Below are 20555 nucleotides of genomic sequence, written 5' to 3'. Positions count from 1 at the left end.
GTGGACTTTACTGGTGCCGCGTAATTCTCTGACGGGATCTGAAGGCTGCGCAGAGTATCTGAGCCCTTGCGTCTTTGCGCGGCTGTGATCCTGCGCTACGCCGCTCTGTGTCAGATTTCAACGGGGAGGAATGCCGATCCTGCCGGGGCGTGGGTTCTCCAAGCCACCCCGGGGAAGGCAGCTTGCTGTGACACAATTTCCAAGGGAATAAAGTGCCGGGGATCTGAAACAGTTCCACGTTCTTTCATGACCTTAGGCAGTTCATGAGAGGGAGGGCATCTTGGCCATCTTCTGGGCATGGAGTAGGGGTCGCTGGGGGTGTGTGGGGGAGGTAGTTGTGAGTTTCCTGCATTGAGCAGGGGGTTGGACTAGATGATCCTGGTGATCCCTTCCAACTCTATGATTCTATATGATTCCTAATTGCTCACTTGGAGTTTGGGCAGGAAGGGGAGCCAGCAAGGGAGTAGCAAACAGATCTCGTTCCTCTTCAGAGTACAAGAGGAACACGCTGACGTCATTACTTTTGGGAGTACCTTTTTTGGGAAGCAGTTTTTTTTACAGCGCATATACGAAGAGGAAGTTGTGTAAAACGCATGTTTTACGTGTGTCAGTTTGACAGCCTGGGGTGCGGTTACGCCACAGGAAGTCTGCCGGCGACTTCCTGTCCCAGCAGCCTGAGCCTGGTTTTTATTCAGCCGAGTTCCCCTTAGAAATTGGTCTGAAGAGGCCAGTATGGGTTTGGGTTCAGATCCCCTCTCTGCCAGGTTGAATTTGGGCCGAGGACACTCCCTCTCTCCACTTTGCGCCTGTGAATAGGGAGAACAGACTTGGCGAGATGTTATTCAGCTGCTCTCCGTCACATCTAATTTGACTCCAAGGTCAAACTAGATGGGGAGGGGCTGTGGCTCAGTGGTAGAGCATCTGCTTGGCATGCAGAAGCGTCCCGGGTTCAGTCCTCGACATCTCCATTTATAGGGACCAAGCAAGTAGGTGATGTGAAAGACCCCTGCCTGAGACCCTGGAGAGCTGCTGCCGGTCTGAGTAGACAATACTGAACTTGATGGACCAAGGGTCTGAGTCAGGATAAGGCAGCTTCATGTGATCATGTAAATCCTATTCAGGGAACAAAAAGAATAACGGAGGTGCTTTGAATGCGCAGTAGGGGCTCAGTGTGGGGTCCCACCTCTGCTAGAACGTCCCTTGTGAGTCACAGTGTCCCACCCCTGACGGTTCATTTCTGGTCTGGCTCTTCTCCAGGTACGAAGATGCTCTGGTTCTGCTGCTGACGGAGGTGTTGAACCGGATCCAGTTCAGGTACAACCAGGCCCAGTTGGAAGAACTGGATGACGAGACGCTGGACGACGACGTAAGAGCAACTGTGTAGGAACTGGAAGACGGGGGAGCATGGGTTTAGGCCAGGCCAACGGGTGCAGTTCCATTTTGGTCTCCGGGTCGCTTGTCCCATAGCCCAGGCAGGGGAGAGTTCCTGACGCTGACCTGCGTGTCCGTTGGAGGGGGCTCTCATTGCATCTTCTGTGCCTTCAAGTTACAAGCTTGGAAAGTTGAGTGTCCGCACTTAGAAAATTGGGGCGCTGTGCAGAAATTGTGCTTTGGGGTGTGCTCCCCCCAGCGAGCCACTAAACATTTTCAAACAGCTCTTCCCAAGTATGCGCAGTTTTAGAAACATCCGCCTTAACAGCAGCAGGGATTTAGGACCCTGCCCGAGGTGCTGCGTTGTGGCCAGCGTTCTCCTCTCCCCCAGCAATAAAGCCAAACCGCCCTCTTGCAGGGCGGAGGGGGAGTGGATTGGCTGACACCCCCCCCCCGATATTTCTGTCCCGCAGCAGCAGACAGAGTGGCAGCGGTACTTACGCCAGAGTCTGGAAGTTGTGGCCAAAGTGATGGAGCTTCTGCCAACCCACTCCTTCTCCACCCTGGTAAGCGAGCGACGATCCCGATGCCGGGTCCGGTGAATCTCCCGCCGAGTCCCTGGCGTGTCAGAGGCCTGTGGTGCCAACTGTAGAGGATGCTCACCAAGCTGTTCATCCAGCTTGTTCACCAGTTTCTGAGAGCAAAAATGTGCGTCAAGCTGGGACACTGATGATGCTGACTCCCGGGCCAGCATCTGATCCTTGGGGTGTATATCCTGACTTCTTTCCCCGTGGCCGGCAAGTTTCTGTGGCACGGTGGGGGTTTCGGCCTGGGTCTCCAGCTGGCACTCTGGAAAGCGCATCTGCCTCTTGGGGAACTGCTCTCAGCCCAGGCCCACCTTCGTTTTAGCACTGATAACGATTTGGCCCTGTGGCGCAGAGCGGTAAGGGGCAGTACTGCCGTCCAAGCTCTGCTCACGACCTGAGTTCGATCCCGACAGAAGTCAGTTTTGGGTAGCCGGCTCAATGTTAACTCAGCCTTCCATCCTTCTGAGATCGGTAAAATGGGTACCCAGCTTGCTGGGGATAAAGGGAAGATGACTGGGGAAGGCGCTGGCAAACCACCCTGTAAACAAAGTCTGCCTAGTAAACGTCGGGATGTAGCGTCACCCCATGGGTCAGGAATGACCTGGTACTACTTGCACAGGGGACCTTTACCTTTACCTAACGATTTGGCAGGGCCTGGTGTCGAAAGCGCCGGTGAACGCTCCGGCTTCAATGCCCGAGAACCATTTAGGAGGTGGCCCAGTCACGCTCGGGGCCAGACTCAAGAACATCAGGGGATCTCCGTGTGTGTTCCTTACAGTTGAACCCCTTGTGGCCACGTTCCTCAGTTTCCCCCCTTCTCTTCCCCAGTTTCCGGTGCTCCAGGAAAACTTGGATGTCTACCTGGGACTGCAGCAGTTTATTGTAACGTCGGGGACAGGTGAGGCCCACTCCTATTGGCTGACGTCTTGTACGCACACATGCCACCTTCTTTATTGTTGGCCTGCCTGTCTTGCGTCTGCGTTGTGACTCTAACTGAACAGGTGCTTCCCTGTGTCTCGGGGCTCTGGGAGATTGGGGGAGAGAAGTAGGAAGACTTGATCTCTCTGCAGGTGACTATTAAAATATTTGTTCCCTGCCTTTCCCTTTGGCTCAGGACAGATTAGAGGAGCACTGCTAAGCAGGCCTACTCAGCAGTGATTGTCACCAATCAATCGATACCTTTATTGGCGTATTGGTTACAATGACAGTGGTATGGAATGGATATCTGGTATATAAAAATACAACTAATACAATTCACTCATGGTAGCTGTTGGGTAATTTCCGCGTAGTTTCTAGAATTCTCATGGCAGCTTAAAGAATTTCTGCGTAGTTTCTCGAATTCTCATGGCAGCTAAAAGAAACTTTGCTACCTTCTCCATCGTGCCAATGATTGGGGACATGAGAACCATCTTCAAGGACTTGAAGGGCAGTCGTATGGAGGAGGGTGCCGAGTTGTTTTCTGTGGCCCCAGAAGGTTGGACGAGAACCAACGGGTTGAAATGAAATCAAAAGAGTTTCTGTCTTGACATTAGGAAGAATTTTCTAACAGTTAGAGCGGTTCTTCAGTGGAACAGGCTTCCTCGGGAGGTGGTGAGCTCTCCTCCCCTGGAGGTTTTTAAGGCTAGATGGCCATCTGTCAGCATTGCTGATTCTATGACCTTAGGTAGATCATGAGAGGGAGGGCACCTTGGCCATCTTCTGGGAGTGGAGTAGGGGGGGTCACTGGGGGTGTGTGGGGGAGGCAGTTGTGAATTTTCTGCATTGTGCAGGGGGTTGGACTAGATGACCCTGGTGGGTCGGTTCCCACTCTATGATTCTAATCTCTTGTGCGTGTAGCTCAGGCCTTGGAGTCTGAGACACTATATTTTCACCATCCTGTATAGGATTAAATTCTGGGAACGATCTGCTGATTAATTTTGCGCAGCGAGAACTATGTTCTGAGCATACGTGGAGTGCTTTTGTGGTCCGTGCTGGCAGTAATTCTGAAATAGGCCACTTCAAAGGCGCTTAAGTGAGTACTGTGTGCTGTCAAAGTGGCACCGGCTTAACCACTCCCCAAGTGCCGAAACCCTGGGAACGAAAGGCACGTACAAGACGGAAATGGCGAGCTAATTTTAACAGCAGGCTTTTAACGTTCTTGCTTAACCCCCTGCTCTGGCATTTAGCGCCTGAACATTAACCCAAAAGTCGACTAACACAGAGCAAAATGTCTGTACCGTAATTGCAAGCAAATGCTTTGTTTCCTGGTAGGCGATCTCCATAATTAGATTTCTTGTCCGAGTGCTTAGCGCGTTACAAGGTTAGGGGCTGCGTACGAGCGCTGTATTTAAATTTTTATGAAGCGCTCATGCAGAGGGGAGAAGAGAGGGCTGCCGCTTTGAATCTTAACTGCAATCATTTGGGTCCCTGTCAGCCAAACCAGAGAACAGCTTCTGTCGGGCTCTCTCCTCCCGTTTACGTTGACGGGGGTGCCCTGTCCTTTCCAGGTCACCGGCTGAACATCACTGCCGAGAACGACTGCCGCCGGCTCCACTGCTCCTTGCGCGACCTGAGCTCCCTGCTCCAGGCTGTTGGCCGCCTGGCTGAGTATTTCACCGGAGACATGTTTGCTACCCGGTTCCGAGACGCTTTGACGGTGGTGGAGAGGTAGGCGACGTAACGCTCTGCTGAGGTGTTCTCAGGGCATGGGACAGGCCTGTTTTCTTGTGCTGAGCCATTAGCCCAAACCGGCATTTCTCCTTGTGACAACTGTGTGCTCATGCGCCATATGCATAGTATCAGACGGGAGGATGGGTCTGAGGCAGGTAGGGATGCAAAGATGTTTGGGGGGGGAGGTTTGTCACATTGGGAAGGCCTGAGGAACCGGGCCAGAGGGGAGATCCGGATGCCGTCCGCTTCTCTGTCGAACCTGGCCTATAATAAATCAATCTTTGTCCTTTTTCTTGCCCTCCCATGGCTGATGAGCCCCGTGGCGCAGAGCAGTAAACTGCAGTACTGCAGTCCAAGCTCTGCTCACGACCTGAGTTCGATCCCGATGGAAGTCGGTTTCAGGTAGCCAGCTCAAGGTTGACTCTGCCTTCCCTCCTTCTGAGGTCGGTAAAATGTTTACCCAGCTTGCTGGGGGTAAAGGGAAGACGACAGGAAGGTACTGGCGAGCCACCCCGTAAACAAAGTCTGCCTAGTAAACGTCGGGATGTGACATCACCCCATGGGTCAGGAATGACCCGGTGCTTGCACAGGGGACTACCTTAACGTTTTTACTCATGGCGGAGGGATCTATCTTCACGTGCACATAGGGGAGGAGGGGCTGTGGCTCAGTGGCAGAGTACCTGCTTTGCTCGCGCAGGGTCCCGAGTTCAGGACAGTTCAGTGAGTTCAAGGAATGGCCCTTGTCTCCCTGAGACACCCTGCATAGCGACTGACATCTTGATGAGCCAAACGGACGGGTGTCTGGCTCAGTCGAGGGCACCTTGGTTATGGCCGCCCTTTCCTCGTTTCTCTTTTTCATTGCGACTGACTCTTCCCCCCCCCCCCACCCGCTCTCGCTTCTCCCGCAGGTTAGTCAAGGTTACCCTCTACGGGTCCCAGATCAAGCTGTACAACATTGAAACTGCCGTGCCATCCGTGCTGAAACCCGACCTCATTGACGTGTGAGTGTGGCGGCCTTGAGCGTGGCTTTGGGAACGTTGGCCTGGCGCTCCCGTGCCAAAATCGCAAAGCGTGGTTTGAGTCCTTTGCGGGAACTCTGCGAGGTCATCCCCCCTACGGCCTCTGTCACAAAGATCTAGTTCCTGGATAGGAAGCCAGCAGGAGTCAGAAACGTGTGGCTTGGCCCGGCTTCCATTCGATAAACCAGCTGGTATACTTGAATGGGAGAGGGAGAATAGACTACCCTACAGGAAAACCATGTGGCCAGTTATCACCCAGTCTCTAACCTGCTGCAGGTCTTCTTGGGTAACTCATTTGCCCTCGACCCTTTCCACTTCCTTTCTCCCTACCTTTCGAAGGTTCCTTCTGTCTTACCTGGAAGATCCCTTTCCTCCCCAGGCACGCCCAATCGCTGGCTGCCCTGCAGGCGTACTGTCACTGGCTGGCCCAGTTCTACGGGGAAGTCCACCGGCAGAACCCGGAGCAGTTTGTCTCTCTTGTCTCCACCTCCCTAGAAGCGATCACGCCGCTCATCAGCTCCAAGGTACCAGCATCAAAACGGCCGCTTTGTATGGAAAACCAGAGAGCGGTGTTGGGTTGTACCAAAGCAGATAGCCTTGGGGCGAATGGTCAGTTCTAAACGGTGGGGGTGACTTCAGATTGGAGTTCCCAAGGAGGCTTGAGCAGACGGTTCGGGAATGGGAGCCCATGGACCTTCTGGGCTTCCATCCTGCTTCTGCTCCGCCCATCCTACAGACGAACCGATGAGTTAAGGTCCCTTGTGGGGCCCTGCCGTTTGGAAGGCGTCTTTCTCTAGTTTCTTATCATTCGTACTTGGGTTTTCTTGGAACATAAACAAACAAGCGGTTAGAGGGCTTCCCTGTAACCTTAGAGAAAAGGCGAGTCCGTGGCTAGGTTCTTGGGTCCCTCGCCTCTTCAAGAAGAGCTTGGCTCCCTGTTGTAAAGGAGGACCGCCTCACAGGCTGTCGGAGGGGCTTCACATTGGGGCGACGCCCGCTCTTTGGGCCGCTCTCCTTTGGCCCCTCTGGCGAAGGCCCCGGCTGGAACTCTTCCTCTCCCCAGGTGCAAGAGAAGCTGCTGCTCTCGGCCTGCCACTTGCTCGTCTCCTTGGCCACCACGGTGCGACCCGTGTTCCTGATCAGCATCCCAGCCATCCAGAAGATGTTCAACAGGATCACGGACAGCAATGTGCAGCGCCTGCCCGATAAGGTGAGGTTAGACGCGGGCGAGCAGTCGGTTTCTCGGGCTGGCTAAACAGGGATGCAGGAGCGCATGGATGGGCCAGAATCCAGGGGTCCTGGGATTTCGACCGAGGCAACTACATGGAGTCTCCTGGACTTGGGGGTTGTTTCTTTGCCATTTGAGGCTCCTGCTCTCCTCGCTTAATCAGTGGCCTGGACAGGGACAAAAGCCTGCTTGTGCCACTAAATCAGTTTGAGAACGAGGAGCAGAATCACCCCGATTAGTTTAATCGGCATGCCTTCCTTCCAGTAGCGAATGTCACGGCCATTAGCAAGGCACAAAAGTCCTCTTTGTGTTTGTCACCTGACCTTTGGCGGGATGAGCGTCTCCGTCCCAAGGATGCCAGATCCCGGTTCCTGGGCATGCGGCGGCCTTGCCCAAACTGTGGGTTTTGACCACCCTGGACACAGGCCTACCCGGCTACCCTCTTCTGCCCCAGAGAGAGTCCCCTTGAGCAGCCAGCACCAGCCTGTTTTCTATCTTACAAACATGCACCCTTTAGAATGCATCGCCGTCATGAAATCTGCCCTTTCCCCCCCTTCTGGAGTTGTCCTGATGACAAATGCAGGAGGACATTGTGTGTGTGCTGAGTGCCCTCAAGTCGCTTCTGACTCAGGGCGACCCTATAAATCCATGTCCTCCAAAACATCCGATCACTAACCGCCTGGCTCAGATCTTGCAAACTGAGGGCCGTGGCTTCCTTTATTGAGTCCATCTATCTCTTGTGGGGCCTTCCTCTTTTCCTGCTGCCTTCAATTTTTCCCAGCATGACTGTCTTTTCCAGTGACTCTTGTCTTCTCATAATGTGACCAAAATACGACAGCCTCAGTTTAGTCATTTTAGCTTCTAGGGACAGTTCAGGCTTGATTTGATCTAGGACCATTCCTTAATAAAGGATCGGTGACTTTGGGAATATTCCTGGAGCATTTTTTTTTATGCTGACCCATTTTCCAGATTACTGCTTCCCACTGAACAGATGAAGGAGCCTGGGGGGGTCAGGGTGAGAAGAAAGGCTTGAACTCTCCTTGCACACCTTCTGTTGAATCGTTGGTCACAGACTGCCCTCTGACACGGGGCTTGTGCCCCCGTTTGGGTGGGAGGAGCGTTGATCGATGGCCGGGGCTTCACTTCCTTGCTGCCCCCGTTAGCTACGCTGCAGGGGCGACCCGAGCTGTTCAAAACTGTCTGCTGCTGGTGAACTGGATTTGTTTCCCCAGTCTGACACATGAAGCCAGCTGGGTGACTTTGGGCTAGTCACAGCTCTCTTAGAGCTCTCTCAGCCCCACCTAGAAGAAGAGTTGGTTTTTATATGCCGACCTTCTCTACCACTTAAGGCAGAATCAAACTGGCTTACAATCACCTTCCCTTCCCCTCCCCACAACAGACACCCTGTGAGATAGGTGGGGCTGAGAGAGCTGTGACTAGTCCAAGGTCACCCAAATGGCTTCGTGTGGAGGAGTGGGGCAACCAACACAATTCTCCAGATCAGCCTCCACCGCTCATGTGGAGGAGTGGGGAATCAAACCCGGTTCTTCAGATTAGAGTCCACCGCTCCAAACCACCGCTCTTAACCACTACGCCACACTGGCGCCTACTTCACAGGGCTGTGGGGAGGGGAAGGGAAGGTGATTCTTCCTTAAGTTGTAGAGAAAGTCGGCATATAAAAACCAACTCTTCTTCTTCATCATCTGTCTGCCAGCTGTTAGAACTCTTGCTTTTGGCTCCTTTGACCTCTTCTGGTCCATCTTCCTCCTCTTCGCAACGTCTAGCTCTTTCTTAAGCATCCCTTCTTCCCTCGCTTTCCGCAGGCTCAGATCCTGGTGTGCCGAGCCCTGTCGAACATCCTGCTGCTGCCGTGGCCGAACCTCCCCGAGAGCGAACAGCAGTGGGCCGTCCGCTCCACCAACCACGCCAGCCTGGTCATGGCCCTCACCAGGAATTACCGCAGCCTGAAGACCAGCGCCATCTTGTCACAGAGGAAAGCGCAGCAGGAGGACAGTAAGTCTGCCCCGAGTCTTAACGCCTCTTGAATGGCTTTGCTTGTGGGCTGCGGGTACACCCCTAGAAAGAGGAGGCGTGGGCATTGTGGCGCGGTCTTCCATGCCAAGGGGAAGCAGGCCATCGGCACTGCAGGAGGGTGTATTGGTGCCAAGTTCCCATAATCCCCTAGTGGTTGTGTCCTGTCTCTCCCTCCCGTAATGGACAGTCCCCGTGGATGGGTAGTGCTGATTATTTCAGCGTTTGTTCTCACCCTCGCAGCCAAGGCGGTGATCCATCAGACTCTCAGCGTCTTGGAAGACATTGTGGAGAGTGTCTCCGGAGAAGCCACCAAGTCCCGCCACGTCTGTTACCAGTCGCTGCAGGAGTCGGTCCAGGTCTCGCTCGCCCTCTTCCCCGCCTTCATCCATCAGTCAGGTATAACCGCAGGGCTGCCCTTGCCGCTATGAGCAGTTCAGTGAAACAGCTGGGCTTTGGCAGGGTACTGTGTTCAATTTTGGGCACTGCAATTTAAGAAAATGTAGACAAGCTGGGACGGGTCCAGAGGAGGGCAACCAAGATGGGGAGGGGTCTGGAGACCAAGTCCTATGAGGAAAGGTTGAAGGAGCTGGGTATGTTTAGCCTGGAGAGGAGAAGACTGAGAGGGGATATGATAACCATCAAGTGCTTGAAGGGCTGTCACATAGAGGAGGATGCCGAGTTGTTTTCGGTTGCCCCAGAAGGTCGGACCCCAAAAAAGAGGTTGAAATTAAATCAAAAGGGTTTCTGTCTAGACAGTAGGAAGAATTTCCTAACAGTTAGAGCGGTTCCTCAGTGGAACCGGCTTCCTCAGGAGGTGGTGGGCTCTCCGTCCCTGGAGGTTTTTAAGAAGAGGTTAGATGGCCATCTGTCAGCAATGCTGATTCTATAACCTTAAGCAGATGATGAGAGGGAGGTGACCTTGGCCATCTTCTGGGCATGGAGTAGGGGTCACTGGGTGTGCGTGTGGGAGGGTAGTTGTAAATTTCTTGCATTGTGCAGGGGGTTGGACTAGATGACCCTGGTGGTCCCTTCCAGCTCTATGATTCTATAAACACGCTGAGGGTCTGGTCCAAGAGGACTTTGTTTCCCCCTTCTGTCCTGCATTGCTGCAGGCGACCACCAGAGCCGGATAGAAACGGTTCCAAGAATGAATCCGGCCTCTTGCCAGGAGGCCAAGCATGTCCTCGAACCGCCAACACTCAGAGGCCTGTCATCAGACACTTCTCAGTCTGTTTCCAGCTCCTGCAGAGAGAAGAGAACTGGAATGTCACACTGGTGGGGCAGGGTGAATCCCGGCATCAGACGGCAACAAAGGTTTGCCGGGATTTGGTAACGCTTTCCTCCTGGCCTCCTCTTTTCAGACGTGACGGACAAGATGCTGAGCTTCTTCCTCACCCTTTTCCAAGGGCTGCGGGTGCAGATGGGCGTGCCTTTCACGGAGCAGGTCATTCAGACATTCCTCAACATGTTCACCAGGTAGCCGCCCCTGCCCGCCTTGTGACCCCTCGGTGGGAGAAAGGGCCTTGCTGTGGACAGAAGCCGTTGCCCCAGAAAGCCTGCCCTGTTTGCACTGACCCGACAGAGCTTAGCAAAAATTGGGCACCCTCTTCTGAATCACTCGGGTTTTGCTTTATTGGCCCGAGTCGTAAGGGGGAAGAATCACGACGGCTAGCGCTTGGTCGTAATCTCGAGAGTCCTTGACTCGGACCTTGCATTTTTAAAAAGATGCAAGGCTCCCTTCTGCGAGGACTCTTGGCCCAAGGGGGCCACCCAACCCACCCACCCCAATTCGCAGATTGCAGACTAACTTGGTGGCAAAAGGCTAAGTTTTTCTTGGGAGGGTCCTTGACGTGGGTGCGTCTTGTGTGTGGTGCTTCCTCAGGGACCAGCTGGCGGAGAGCATCCTCCGCGACGGGAGCACCGGCTGCCGGGTGGTGGAGAAGTTCCTGAAGATCCTCCAGGTGGTGGTGCAGGAGCCGGGCCAGGCCTTCAAGCCCTTCTTGCCCAGCATCATCGCGCTCTCCATGGAGCAGGTCTACCCCATCGTGGCGGAGGTAAGTGTGCCTGCCATGGGGAGGGGCTGTGGCTGTAGTGGTTAAGAGGGGTGGTGGGGAGCGGTGGAGTCTGATCGGGAGAGCAGCGGAGGCTAATCTGGTGAACTGGATTTGTTTCCCCACTCCTACACATGAAGCCAGCTGGGTGAACTTGGGCTAGTCACACTCTTTCAGCCCCACCTACCTCCCAGGGTGTCTGTTGTTCGGAGGGGAGGGGAAGGTGCTTGTAAGCCGGTTTGAGTCTCCCTTAAGTGGCAGAGAAAGTCGGCATATAAAAACCAACTCTTCTTCTTCTCTGTGGTCGAACTTCTGCTTGGCATGCAGAAGGTCCCAGGTTCAGTCCCCGGCACCCCCAGTGAAAAGGTAGCGAACAATGCGAAAGACCTCCACCGGAGGCGGTTCATTTGAGATGGTTGCGTTGACGCGCGGGTGTCCTTTTCTGGCCGCCCTCCCCCCCCGCCCCCCAGCAATCCTCCCCAGATGTGAAAGCGGAGCTGTTCGAGCTGCTCTTCCGGGTCCTGCACCACAACTGGCGGCACTTCTTCAAGTCCAGCGTCCTGGCCAACGTCCAGAGAGGGGGCACCGACGAGCAGATGGAGAACGAGCCACAATTCAGTGCCATCATGCAGGTATGGGAAGGGGGGGGAGAACTCCCAGTCCGTTGGCCAGCAGTATAGCGACATGCAGAACGTGTAATGAGGTCACATGCCCTCGCGTCCAAATAGAGAATCTGTACTACTTAAAAGGTAAAGGTGTAGGTCCCCTGTGCAATCACCGGGTCATTCCTGACCCATGGGGTGACGTCACATTCTGACATTTACTATGCAGACTTTGTTTACAGGGTGGTTTGCCAGTGTCTTCCCCAGTCACCTTCCCTTTACCCCCAGCAAGCTGGGTCCTCGTTTTACCGACCTCAGAAGGATGGAAGGCTGAGTCGACCTTGAGCCAGCTACCTAAAACCAACTTCCGTCAGGATCGAACTCAGGTCGTGAGCAGAGCTTGGACTGCAGTACAGCAGCTGACCACTCTGCGCCACGGGGCTCCTGTACTACTTAAGAATGTTTTAAAACATTTAGCCCCCTGTGTCTCCAGGATCTATCTGCGGAGAGTTGTCTTGCGCCTTTTTTCAAGCGAGGTCGGAAGGCCAAATTTACCCCTTGATCTCTGTTAAAAGGCAATAAATATATGTTGCCTCGTAACGGTTTTAATTAGCTTTCCGAGATAAGAAAAAAGCTTTCTGCGGTCAGTGTGACCCCAATTGCCAATCCTGACGCGAGCTCACTTCTGCATGAAAACATGCAATCAAAATCTTGCTACAAATCCTCTGTCAAGCTGATCCTTGGTCAAATCCGGTAGATCTACTCTGTATGTGCCTGATGGGATGCTCTGAAGTGCATTGCTTAACCCCCCCCCCCTTATTCCAAGAAGCTGGAGGGGGTGGGACCGTGGCTCAGAGGCAGAGCGTCTGCTGGGCATGTTAGACCAACCCCGGTTCAATCCCCGGTATCTCCCATTACGAGGATCAGGTAGCAGAGGTGAAAGACCTTTACTGAAGACCCTGTTGGAGTAGCCAAGACTGACTGCTAGTCTGATTTGATATCAGGCCACCATATGTGCGAGATCTCCTCTGCACATATTTGTCCTTGCAGCAAGGATCGCTTAGGCCGAGAGAGCACGGCCGGTCCAAAGAGCTTCATGGCAGAGGGTGGATTGGGGCTTGGGGGTCTCCCGAGGTCCTAATCTGGTGCTATTTCCCCTCTGGCAGCCCTAAGAGCTGTGAGAAACGAGGGCTGCTGCGAACGGTGGCCGTAGCTCAAGTATCGCCCTGATACATTGGGGGAAAGAGAGAGGAATGTGCACTCGGATTCACGCTGCAGCTCCGGGCACATTTTGGGATTGTTCAGAAGGAGGAGGGCGGCTCCGTATTTTAACTCCGTGACACCCCCCCCCCAGTGGGAATGGCGTGTTGTATCGGGCACTTCCGTTGTGATAATGGCAAGCCGCCCCTTGGCTCAAGTGAGCCAGCTGGCTGTGAACACAGCCCATTTATTACCAGCTAGTTATTGGGTAGATCTCTAAACACGGAACACGTTGGGCTATGCAGAGTCACTCGAGATCACAGCGGGTTATTGGAATCGCCCTCTCTCCATGGGCTGCTTTCTCCAGTATCAGTCCTTTGTCCGGCATCTGTTAAGAGGCAACTAATGTTCTGTGTTGGGGGGGAACATCTTCTCCCACCCAGGCCTCCACTGCCTGTGCGCTCTCTCGGTTTCCCAAGTGCCAGCCCTTCTGTTAATCTGTAAGCCAAATACCGATCAGTGGCTGAAGCCTGCAGCCGGCTGTTAACCCACGCCTGCTCCCCGCCAAGCTTTCCTGGCTCTTTGCGTTCTCGGCCATCTCGCGACCTTTTTAACATTCCCGGCATGTTTTTGTGCGGGGCGGAGGGCCTGTCTAACCCGTCTGCCCACTGCTGCCGAGGTCAGAGTACAGCCTCTCTCGTGCCAGCCCGGCCGTCCCACCCTCTCCAGGTTTGAATAGAACAGGGAAAAGGTCCTGCTTTGTCCAGGTTTTGTTCTTCTTCCCCTGAAGCCTGAGTCTGTTCAGAGGAGGCCGTTGAATCCCGTTCCTGCTTCCAGGAACTAACGTTGTTAAGAGACTGGCCCAGCCCCAAATCTCTCTCTCTCTCTGTTGTTTTCTTAACACCAAAAAAATGGCCCTTCCATGAGAATTCATGCCCAAGAGCTGTTGGGGGAATTTCTGACATCTCCACTAAACAAGCAGGATCCTCATGGAACCTTAACGGCTCCCTAAATCAAAGGGGTCACTAGATTCACGTTTGTGCCTCAAGAGACTCACACGGTTGCCCCTTCGAAACTCTGACCCGATGTCTTGATTCGTCGGCTTTTCCAAACAGCCGGCTTCCGACTAGTTCTGGGAACGTGCAAAAGCGGAAGGGGAATCGATCCACCGTAGCTTGGTCCTGCTGAGCTCGGCTTAAGCTTGGGACGGGGTGGGTCTTGTCCTCTGAAACGTTTCGCGGAGCGCCCTGGGAACTCAGGCTGGAGCTGCGGTGGCGGCGTGCGGGGCAGGCCGTGGGCGCTCACCCGGTCACGGGCCTGGCCTGTAGTTTGAGGAGCCGTCACCTGGCAGTTCAAGGAGGCTCTCTGCCCTCGTTTCCTCTGCTGGTGTGAGAGGTTGGGCTGTTAAATCAGCTTGAGCAAGCCTCGCTTTAGACCCTGAATCTGGACAACAGAAGGCAGGGAAGCCGTCTTAATGGACTGGGGTCACTCTCTAGGGCTTGGCTGGTGGGTGGGGAGCGCGGCATGAACCAGGTCGTGTTCTGAGCCGGCTTGTTGGTTTGGGACAGCCGGCAGCCCGGGCTGGGGACCATGTCCTGAGGGGCTCTTCTGTCCCGCAGGCTTTCGGCCAGTCCTTCCTGCAACCCGACATCCATCTGTTCAAGCAGAACCTGTTCTACCTGGAGACGCTGAACACCAAGCAGAAGCTGTACCACAAGGTGGGTCTCTTCCCCTGACACGCACCCGCTCGGCATGGGGGGGGCATAACGCTAGGCCCCCTCCAGGCCAGCAAGGACTCCGAGCGGGATACCAGCTCCCAGCCTGCTAATTGCTGCAAACGGCACATATCTGGGAGAGCCAGCATGGCGTAGTGGTTAAGAGTGGTGGTTTGGAACAGTGACCTGGAGAACCGGGTTTGATTCCCCACTCCTCCACATGAGCGGTGGAGGAGAATCTGGTGAACAGGATTTGTTTCCCCACTCCTACACTTGAAGCCAGCTGGGTGACCTTGGGCTAGTCACACTCTCTCAGCCCCACCTACCTACCAGGGTGTCTGTTGTGGGGAGGGGAAGGGAAGGTGCTTGTAAGCCGGTTTGATTCTCCCTTAAGTGGCAGAGAAAGTCGGCATATAAAAACCAACTCTTCTTCTTCTGCCCAGTGGTTTCAAGAGCTGGCGGAGTGATCGGGTAGACTGAAATGTAGGAGGGAGGCCAGGCGGAGGTTTGGCCGGCAAGGGCTTTGCTTGGTGCCCAGGGGCTTGAAAAGCGGCTTTGCTTCAAGTGGCATAGAACTAAGACCACTGTTCTGTGCCCCTGAAAAATAGTCCCCGTGGGCTGGTGGAAATCCCTGTCCGGGCTGTCTCTCCATTCCCAGAGCACCCCAGAAGATTGCTTTTTCTCCGAGGTTGGTCTGAAGCTGCCTGCCTTTCTCCTCCTCCTCCTCCAGAAGATCTTCCGGATGACCATGCTGTTCCAGTTTGTGAATGTGCTGCTGCAGGTGCTGGTCCACAAGTCGCACGACCTCTTGCAAGAAGAAATCGGCATCGCCGTCTACAACATGGCCTCGGTGGACTTCGACAGCTTCTACTCGGCCTTCCTCCCTGAGTTCTTGGCCAGCTGCGACGGTGTCGACGCCAACCAGAAAAGTGTCCTTGGAAGGAACTTCAAAGTGGACCGGGTAAGGTTGGGGGCCTGGCCTGGATGGCCCCAGGCTAGCCCGGTCTCGTCAGGTCTCAGAGGCTAAGCGGGGTCGGCCCTGGTTAGAAATGGGACGGGTGGCCTCCCAATGCTACCGGGGTTGTGATGCAGAGGCAGGCAATGGCAAAACCACCTTCAAAATGTCGCTTGCCTTGAAAACCCTACGGGGTCGCCATAAGTCAGCTGTGACTTGACGGCACACACAAGAGGGAGGGCATCTTGGCCATTTTCTGGGCATGGAGTAGGGGTCACTGGGGGCATGTGGGGGGGAGGTAGTTGTGAATTTCCTGCATTGTGCAGGGGGTTGGACTAGATGACCCTGGTGGTCCCTTCCAACTCTATGATTCTAAGATTGGTGGTAGGGAGACCACAAAGCACTTACCACAACATGTGCCTGTCTGATTCACCATCTCACCCTGGTCTCGATCCGCATCGGGGCTGGCTACACCATCGTTCTCCTTCCCCAACTATGTGCCCGAGTAACGGATGCTGATGTGAGAGCAGGAATACCCCCTTGATCAATGCAGTGGCAAATTTCTTATTTGTTTATTTATTAAAATATTTCTATCCTGCCATTCCTTGTGGTTCACGGCAGCTTACGATAATGGTTAAAACATCCCCCGGCTAAAACCAAAAATAGCAAACCCCAGATCTCCCCCCTCCCCCCCCCCTTAAAATACAACTGCCGTTGAAACCCGGGCAAAAGCCCTGGCAAACAGGCAGGACTTGCAGCGTCTTCTGAAGATCTCCACGGAGGCGCCCCCCCCACTTTTTCATGGAGTCCCTTCCCTGGAGCCACCACGGAAAAGGCCAGGCTCTGTCCGATGCTAGACGGACCGCCCAAAGTGGTGGGAATCGCCAACAGATGACTGTCTGATGGCTTGGCACAGGTGCGTTTGAAAAGAGACGATCCTTCCAAGGTGTGTGTCCCAGGTCGTGAGGGGCCTGCGTCTTTGAAAGACCGTTTCCTTCCAGATGCTCCCGTGTGGCAACCGCAGTAGGGATGCGTGCGCACGGCTTCTGGGGCATTCACAGCACTGGGTGCGCAACACGACACGGTGCCCCTTTGGCCGTGTTACTGGGATTGCCTGGGGGGTGGTTGTGTTCGCTCTACTGCTGCTCGCCCAGAAGCGACACTTCCTTGAAACACTCCCCGTGTGGTGAGATTTTGGGATTCCTCTTAATTTCCGAGCAGGGAGAGGAGGGGAGCATTGATATAGGCCTCCCGCAGGCACCGTCAGCAGTCCTTTTGTGCTTCTTTCACGGAGTCTCGGCTCCTTCCGCTCGAGCTTCAGGGGCTAACAGGGGCCGTCCCCGGCCTGCCTTTTTTCCCCAGGACCTGCCCTCCTTCACCCAGAATGTGCACAGGCTGGTGAATGACCTGCGCTACTACAGACTCTGCAACGACAGCCTGCCCCCCGGGACCGTGAAGCTATAGTCTCCGGCGCGAGGACTGGTGTTGCGAGCAGGCCTGCCCCCTCCGTGTGTCGCCGCGGCCTCTGCTCCCAGCAGGATGCAGCAACCCCGCCTGTGGGCCGCGCAATGGAGCCGCGCACCGTGCAGACACGCCCCTTCCCATTCTCCCCCCCCCCCCACGTCTCTTTCTCGGTTATCCCCGTGGCTCCCTTTTCCTGCAGGGTGTCTTAAGGCCAACCGCGGGCCGTTCCTCCCGCTGGGCGTTCGTGTCTTAATTCTCCCCCCCCCCCCGTTCGTTCGCCTCGGCGGGTTTTCGGCGACTGCTTTTGCGCGTCAATCATGAGACAGAAAGGCCAAAGACGACTTTCAAAGGGTCCCACCTTCGCATCATTCCACCTGCCTTCCTCCTCTCCTCCCTGGCCGCTGGGAGAGGGATGCGCCCCCCCTCCGTCACCCCCTCCCTCGTTGGTTTTTAAATTGCCTTGAAGCCCACCCACCCCCCGCTGTTGGCGAGGGGGGGTTAGAGAGAGACTTTGGGTTTTTTTTTTTTAATATACATTTTTCTCATCATTCCGTTGTGATACTAAAATGTGCTGAATGGAAATAAAAAGTGCTTACTTTGTTGTTTTAAACCGGTCTGCTGAATTTCCCGTGAAGGGGAGAGAGAGAGAAGAGGTTTGGGGGTTTGGCAGTCCTGGGCGGGCGGAAACCCTGGTACTTTGTAGAGCTGCGTCATCTAAGATCAATACTACAGAATGGCTTTCTTTTTTGAAAGCACTTCAGAGATCCTACCTTGGTAATCCGTACAACAGCCTTGCCAGGGAGGCCGCTCATATTATCCCCACATTGCAGATTGGGGCGGGGGGAACTGAGGCTGAGAGGGAGAGCAGCTTTTTAAGGGGAGGGTTGTGGAGCAGAGATTGCCTTTGAGTAGCAGAAAGGGATTGGGCTGGAGAGGTAAAGGTCCCAGGAGGAGATCTGTCAGTGAAAATGAGGGTCAAATGTGGTAAAGGAGGATTTTTTAAAAATAATGTTTATTCAATGACATGTTACAACCATGTAGAAGGGTTCTGAAGGATATTCAGGGCAAGAATCTGGCTCGTTGTACTCCCACCTTCAGCTTTAGAATCTGAGCTCCCCCCCGCCCAAAAAAAGAGTTCATTGAATGTGTTGCCTGGGGCCATGAAGATTTCACTTTTCTTCTTTAGCAGCCTGTCTGTGCTCCGTTCCTTCCCAAAGCCCGACCTGTAGCTGTGCTTGTCATGCCAGCGAACAGGGGAGGACCTCTGTCAACTCAGAGGGCCGAGCAGATTGCCAAGAGGGGAGGAAAATACACTGTCCTTGACATAGTGCTAATATTTTTATGCCCTGGGAGCAAACTCCTAGTGGATACAGCTGTTTGTCCTCTGGACCGCCACCAGTTCAGGGTTACAGATCAGTACTCAAGGGGGAGGGGGAATCCCTGTCTCCCCCCCCCCCCACAAGCTTAGCCACACATTGTGTCCAAAAAAGAAATGGATTGCAAGGCCCATAACAGGATACTATTTGAAAGAGGGTTGTACTACTGATCATCACAAGAACATAAGAAAAGCCCTGCTGGATCAGACCCAGGCCCATCAAGTCCAGCAGTCTGTTCACACAGGGGCCAACCAGGTGCCTCTAGGAAGCCCCCAAATCAAGTGACAGGCTAAGCTCCTCTCCCTTGGTGCCCTGCTGTCCCTCAAACCACCCCCTTCCTTCACCCCCCTGCTCTTCCCAGTTTGCAGAAAATGGAAATGAGATAGGGCACCCCCTTAGCCTGAGCTTGTCGGGGCTTGGAAGCTCGAGCAGGGTCGGCCGCGGTCGGTATTTGGACGGGAGACCGCCAAGGAAGAGATGGACAGCTATGCAGAGAAAGGCGACGGCACCCTTTGCTGCCGAGGGGGCCGCCAAGAGTCAGTTGTGACTGGGCGGCGGTGCCCTTCTCCAGGTTCTCGCTTGCTCCTGCCCCAGTCAAGTCAAGTTTATTGATATGGTCTATTTGACCAGCCAGAAGTTAGTATATCATATTGTCCAACTTGATAAAACTGTAAAAACTATTACAAAAATTGATAAAAAAAAACCTGGTATTAAGATATACAAAATTAGTGCATTACACAAAAGTGGCTTGCCAACTAAAGATTACTAAAAATATAGACATATAAAAGAGTTTAACAGTTTTTTCCCACCCTATTTTTGTGTACTTTAATTGCGATGGCGCAGAATTTGGCAGTGGGGAGCGAAAGATTAGGAATCTTCCCCATCAGAAGCTTCTTAGACAGGAACTTGGCCGACTTATCTGGGAATCCACTGATCAGGGGAGCAATAAGTCTAATGCGAGCCCCATGATAAAAGGGGCAGCTGAGCAATACATGTTCGATACTCCTGCCCCAATCGTTGGCATCTCTCCTCAGAGGAAGACCGAGCCGAGAGGGATCGGGAGGGGTGTCTCCAGGGTGGCTTCTTCCCCTGCTTACAGGCTGCAGATGCTCAAGACTCAGGAGGACGCTCCAGCTCCCTTTTATCACAACCCCAGAGGACCTTGGACCGAGCGCCGCTCGAGCCAAAGAGAGCGCAGCATTTGGCATCCCCTGTGTTGTCAGAACGGGCAGAGTCTGCTCTGTCATAACAAGCCCCGGCGTTCACTCTCAATTAGATGTTCTGGAGATTGTCGAGGCCGCCCTGGAACCAGACGCCCTGCTCCGCAGGGAGACGTCTCGGCCCTCTCCTTCCCTCTTGGGAGCGACCGTGGCCCATTTGAGCAGCAGGCCGGTTTGTCTGTGCTCACAGCCAGCAGCCTGGGGTGAATTCTAACATGAGCTCTCCTAGATTCATCCTTTGAGCAAATGGTGTGTTTCAGTAGAGTCTCAATGTCATAGATAGACAGAATATAAAGAAAAGAGTAAAAAGGCCGTATCTTCACAACAGTTGCAGTTGCATCAGGAGAAACAGGCAAAAATATAACAGGCAATAATATTATCGACAGTGCTCAATAAAAACCAGTAACTGTTATGAGCAGTATATAATAGAATAAAGATAATTGTTCAACAGCAATCATCCTAATGGTTAGCGCAAAGTGTGGGAGGGCCACACTTTGTGGAGCCACCTTCTTTTTTGACTGCCTGGGTGGGGAATGCAGCTGAATGCCAGGGGAAGGGGTGACCACGGTGGTAGAGGAACGCCCAGATCCTGGACTTCTGCTCCTTTCCAGCAGTGGCTCACTCTCGATGAAAACCACCCCAGAAGCTGTCACAGAGGTAGGATGGAGGAAGGGGAGGGGCTGTGGCTCAGCGGTAGAGCATCTGCTTGGCATGCAGAAAGTGCCAGGTTCCATCCCCGGCGTCTCCAGTTCAAGGGACTAGGCAGGTAGGTGGTGTGAGAGACCTCTGCCTGAGACCCTGGAGAGCCTTAGAGAGGGGGCATGGCTCAGTGGCAGAGCCTCTGCTTGGCATGCAGAAGGTCCCAGGTTCAGTCCCCGGCATCTCCAGTTAAAGGGACCAGGCAAGCAGGGGACGTGAAAGGCCTCTGCCTGAGACCCCAGAGAGCCGCTGCCGGTCTGAGTAGACGATACTGACTTTGATGGACCGAGGGTCTGGTTGGTATAAGACAGCTTCATGTGTTCATGCGACCAAAGCTTTATGCCAGGTGCCTGTTGGTTCAGCATCTTCGGTCCCCCATATTATA

At 54.0% G+C, this 20555-nt stretch overlaps 1 protein-coding gene across 1 annotated transcript in view; it reads left to right on the top strand.

Moving 5' to 3' along the window:
- The window catches only part of XPO6 (exportin 6), a 30627-nt gene extending 13752 nt beyond the window's left edge, over positions 1 to 16875 (top strand). Inside the window, exons 10-24 of the mRNA XM_056866323.1 lie at positions 1258 to 1366; positions 1845 to 1937; positions 2787 to 2856; positions 4445 to 4604; positions 5516 to 5608; positions 6006 to 6150; positions 6690 to 6836; positions 8678 to 8867; positions 9129 to 9284; positions 10250 to 10364; positions 10771 to 10942; positions 11410 to 11571; positions 14361 to 14459; positions 15187 to 15417; positions 16774 to 16875. Of these exons, the coding sequence (XP_056722301.1) occupies positions 1258 to 1366; positions 1845 to 1937; positions 2787 to 2856; positions 4445 to 4604; positions 5516 to 5608; positions 6006 to 6150; positions 6690 to 6836; positions 8678 to 8867; positions 9129 to 9284; positions 10250 to 10364; positions 10771 to 10942; positions 11410 to 11571; positions 14361 to 14459; positions 15187 to 15417; positions 16774 to 16875 (2044 nt within the window). The remainder of the gene's footprint in view (positions 1 to 1257; positions 1367 to 1844; positions 1938 to 2786; positions 2857 to 4444; positions 4605 to 5515; positions 5609 to 6005; positions 6151 to 6689; positions 6837 to 8677; positions 8868 to 9128; positions 9285 to 10249; positions 10365 to 10770; positions 10943 to 11409; positions 11572 to 14360; positions 14460 to 15186; positions 15418 to 16773) is intronic.
- The last annotated feature ends 3680 nt before the right edge of the window (positions 16876 to 20555 follow it).

The sequence above is a fragment of the Euleptes europaea genome, chromosome 21, assembly GCF_029931775.1.
Source record: "Euleptes europaea isolate rEulEur1 chromosome 21, rEulEur1.hap1, whole genome shotgun sequence".
NCBI lineage: Eukaryota > Metazoa > Chordata > Lepidosauria > Squamata > Sphaerodactylidae > Euleptes > Euleptes europaea.
This window is presented reverse-complemented; position numbering and strand designations above follow the sequence as displayed.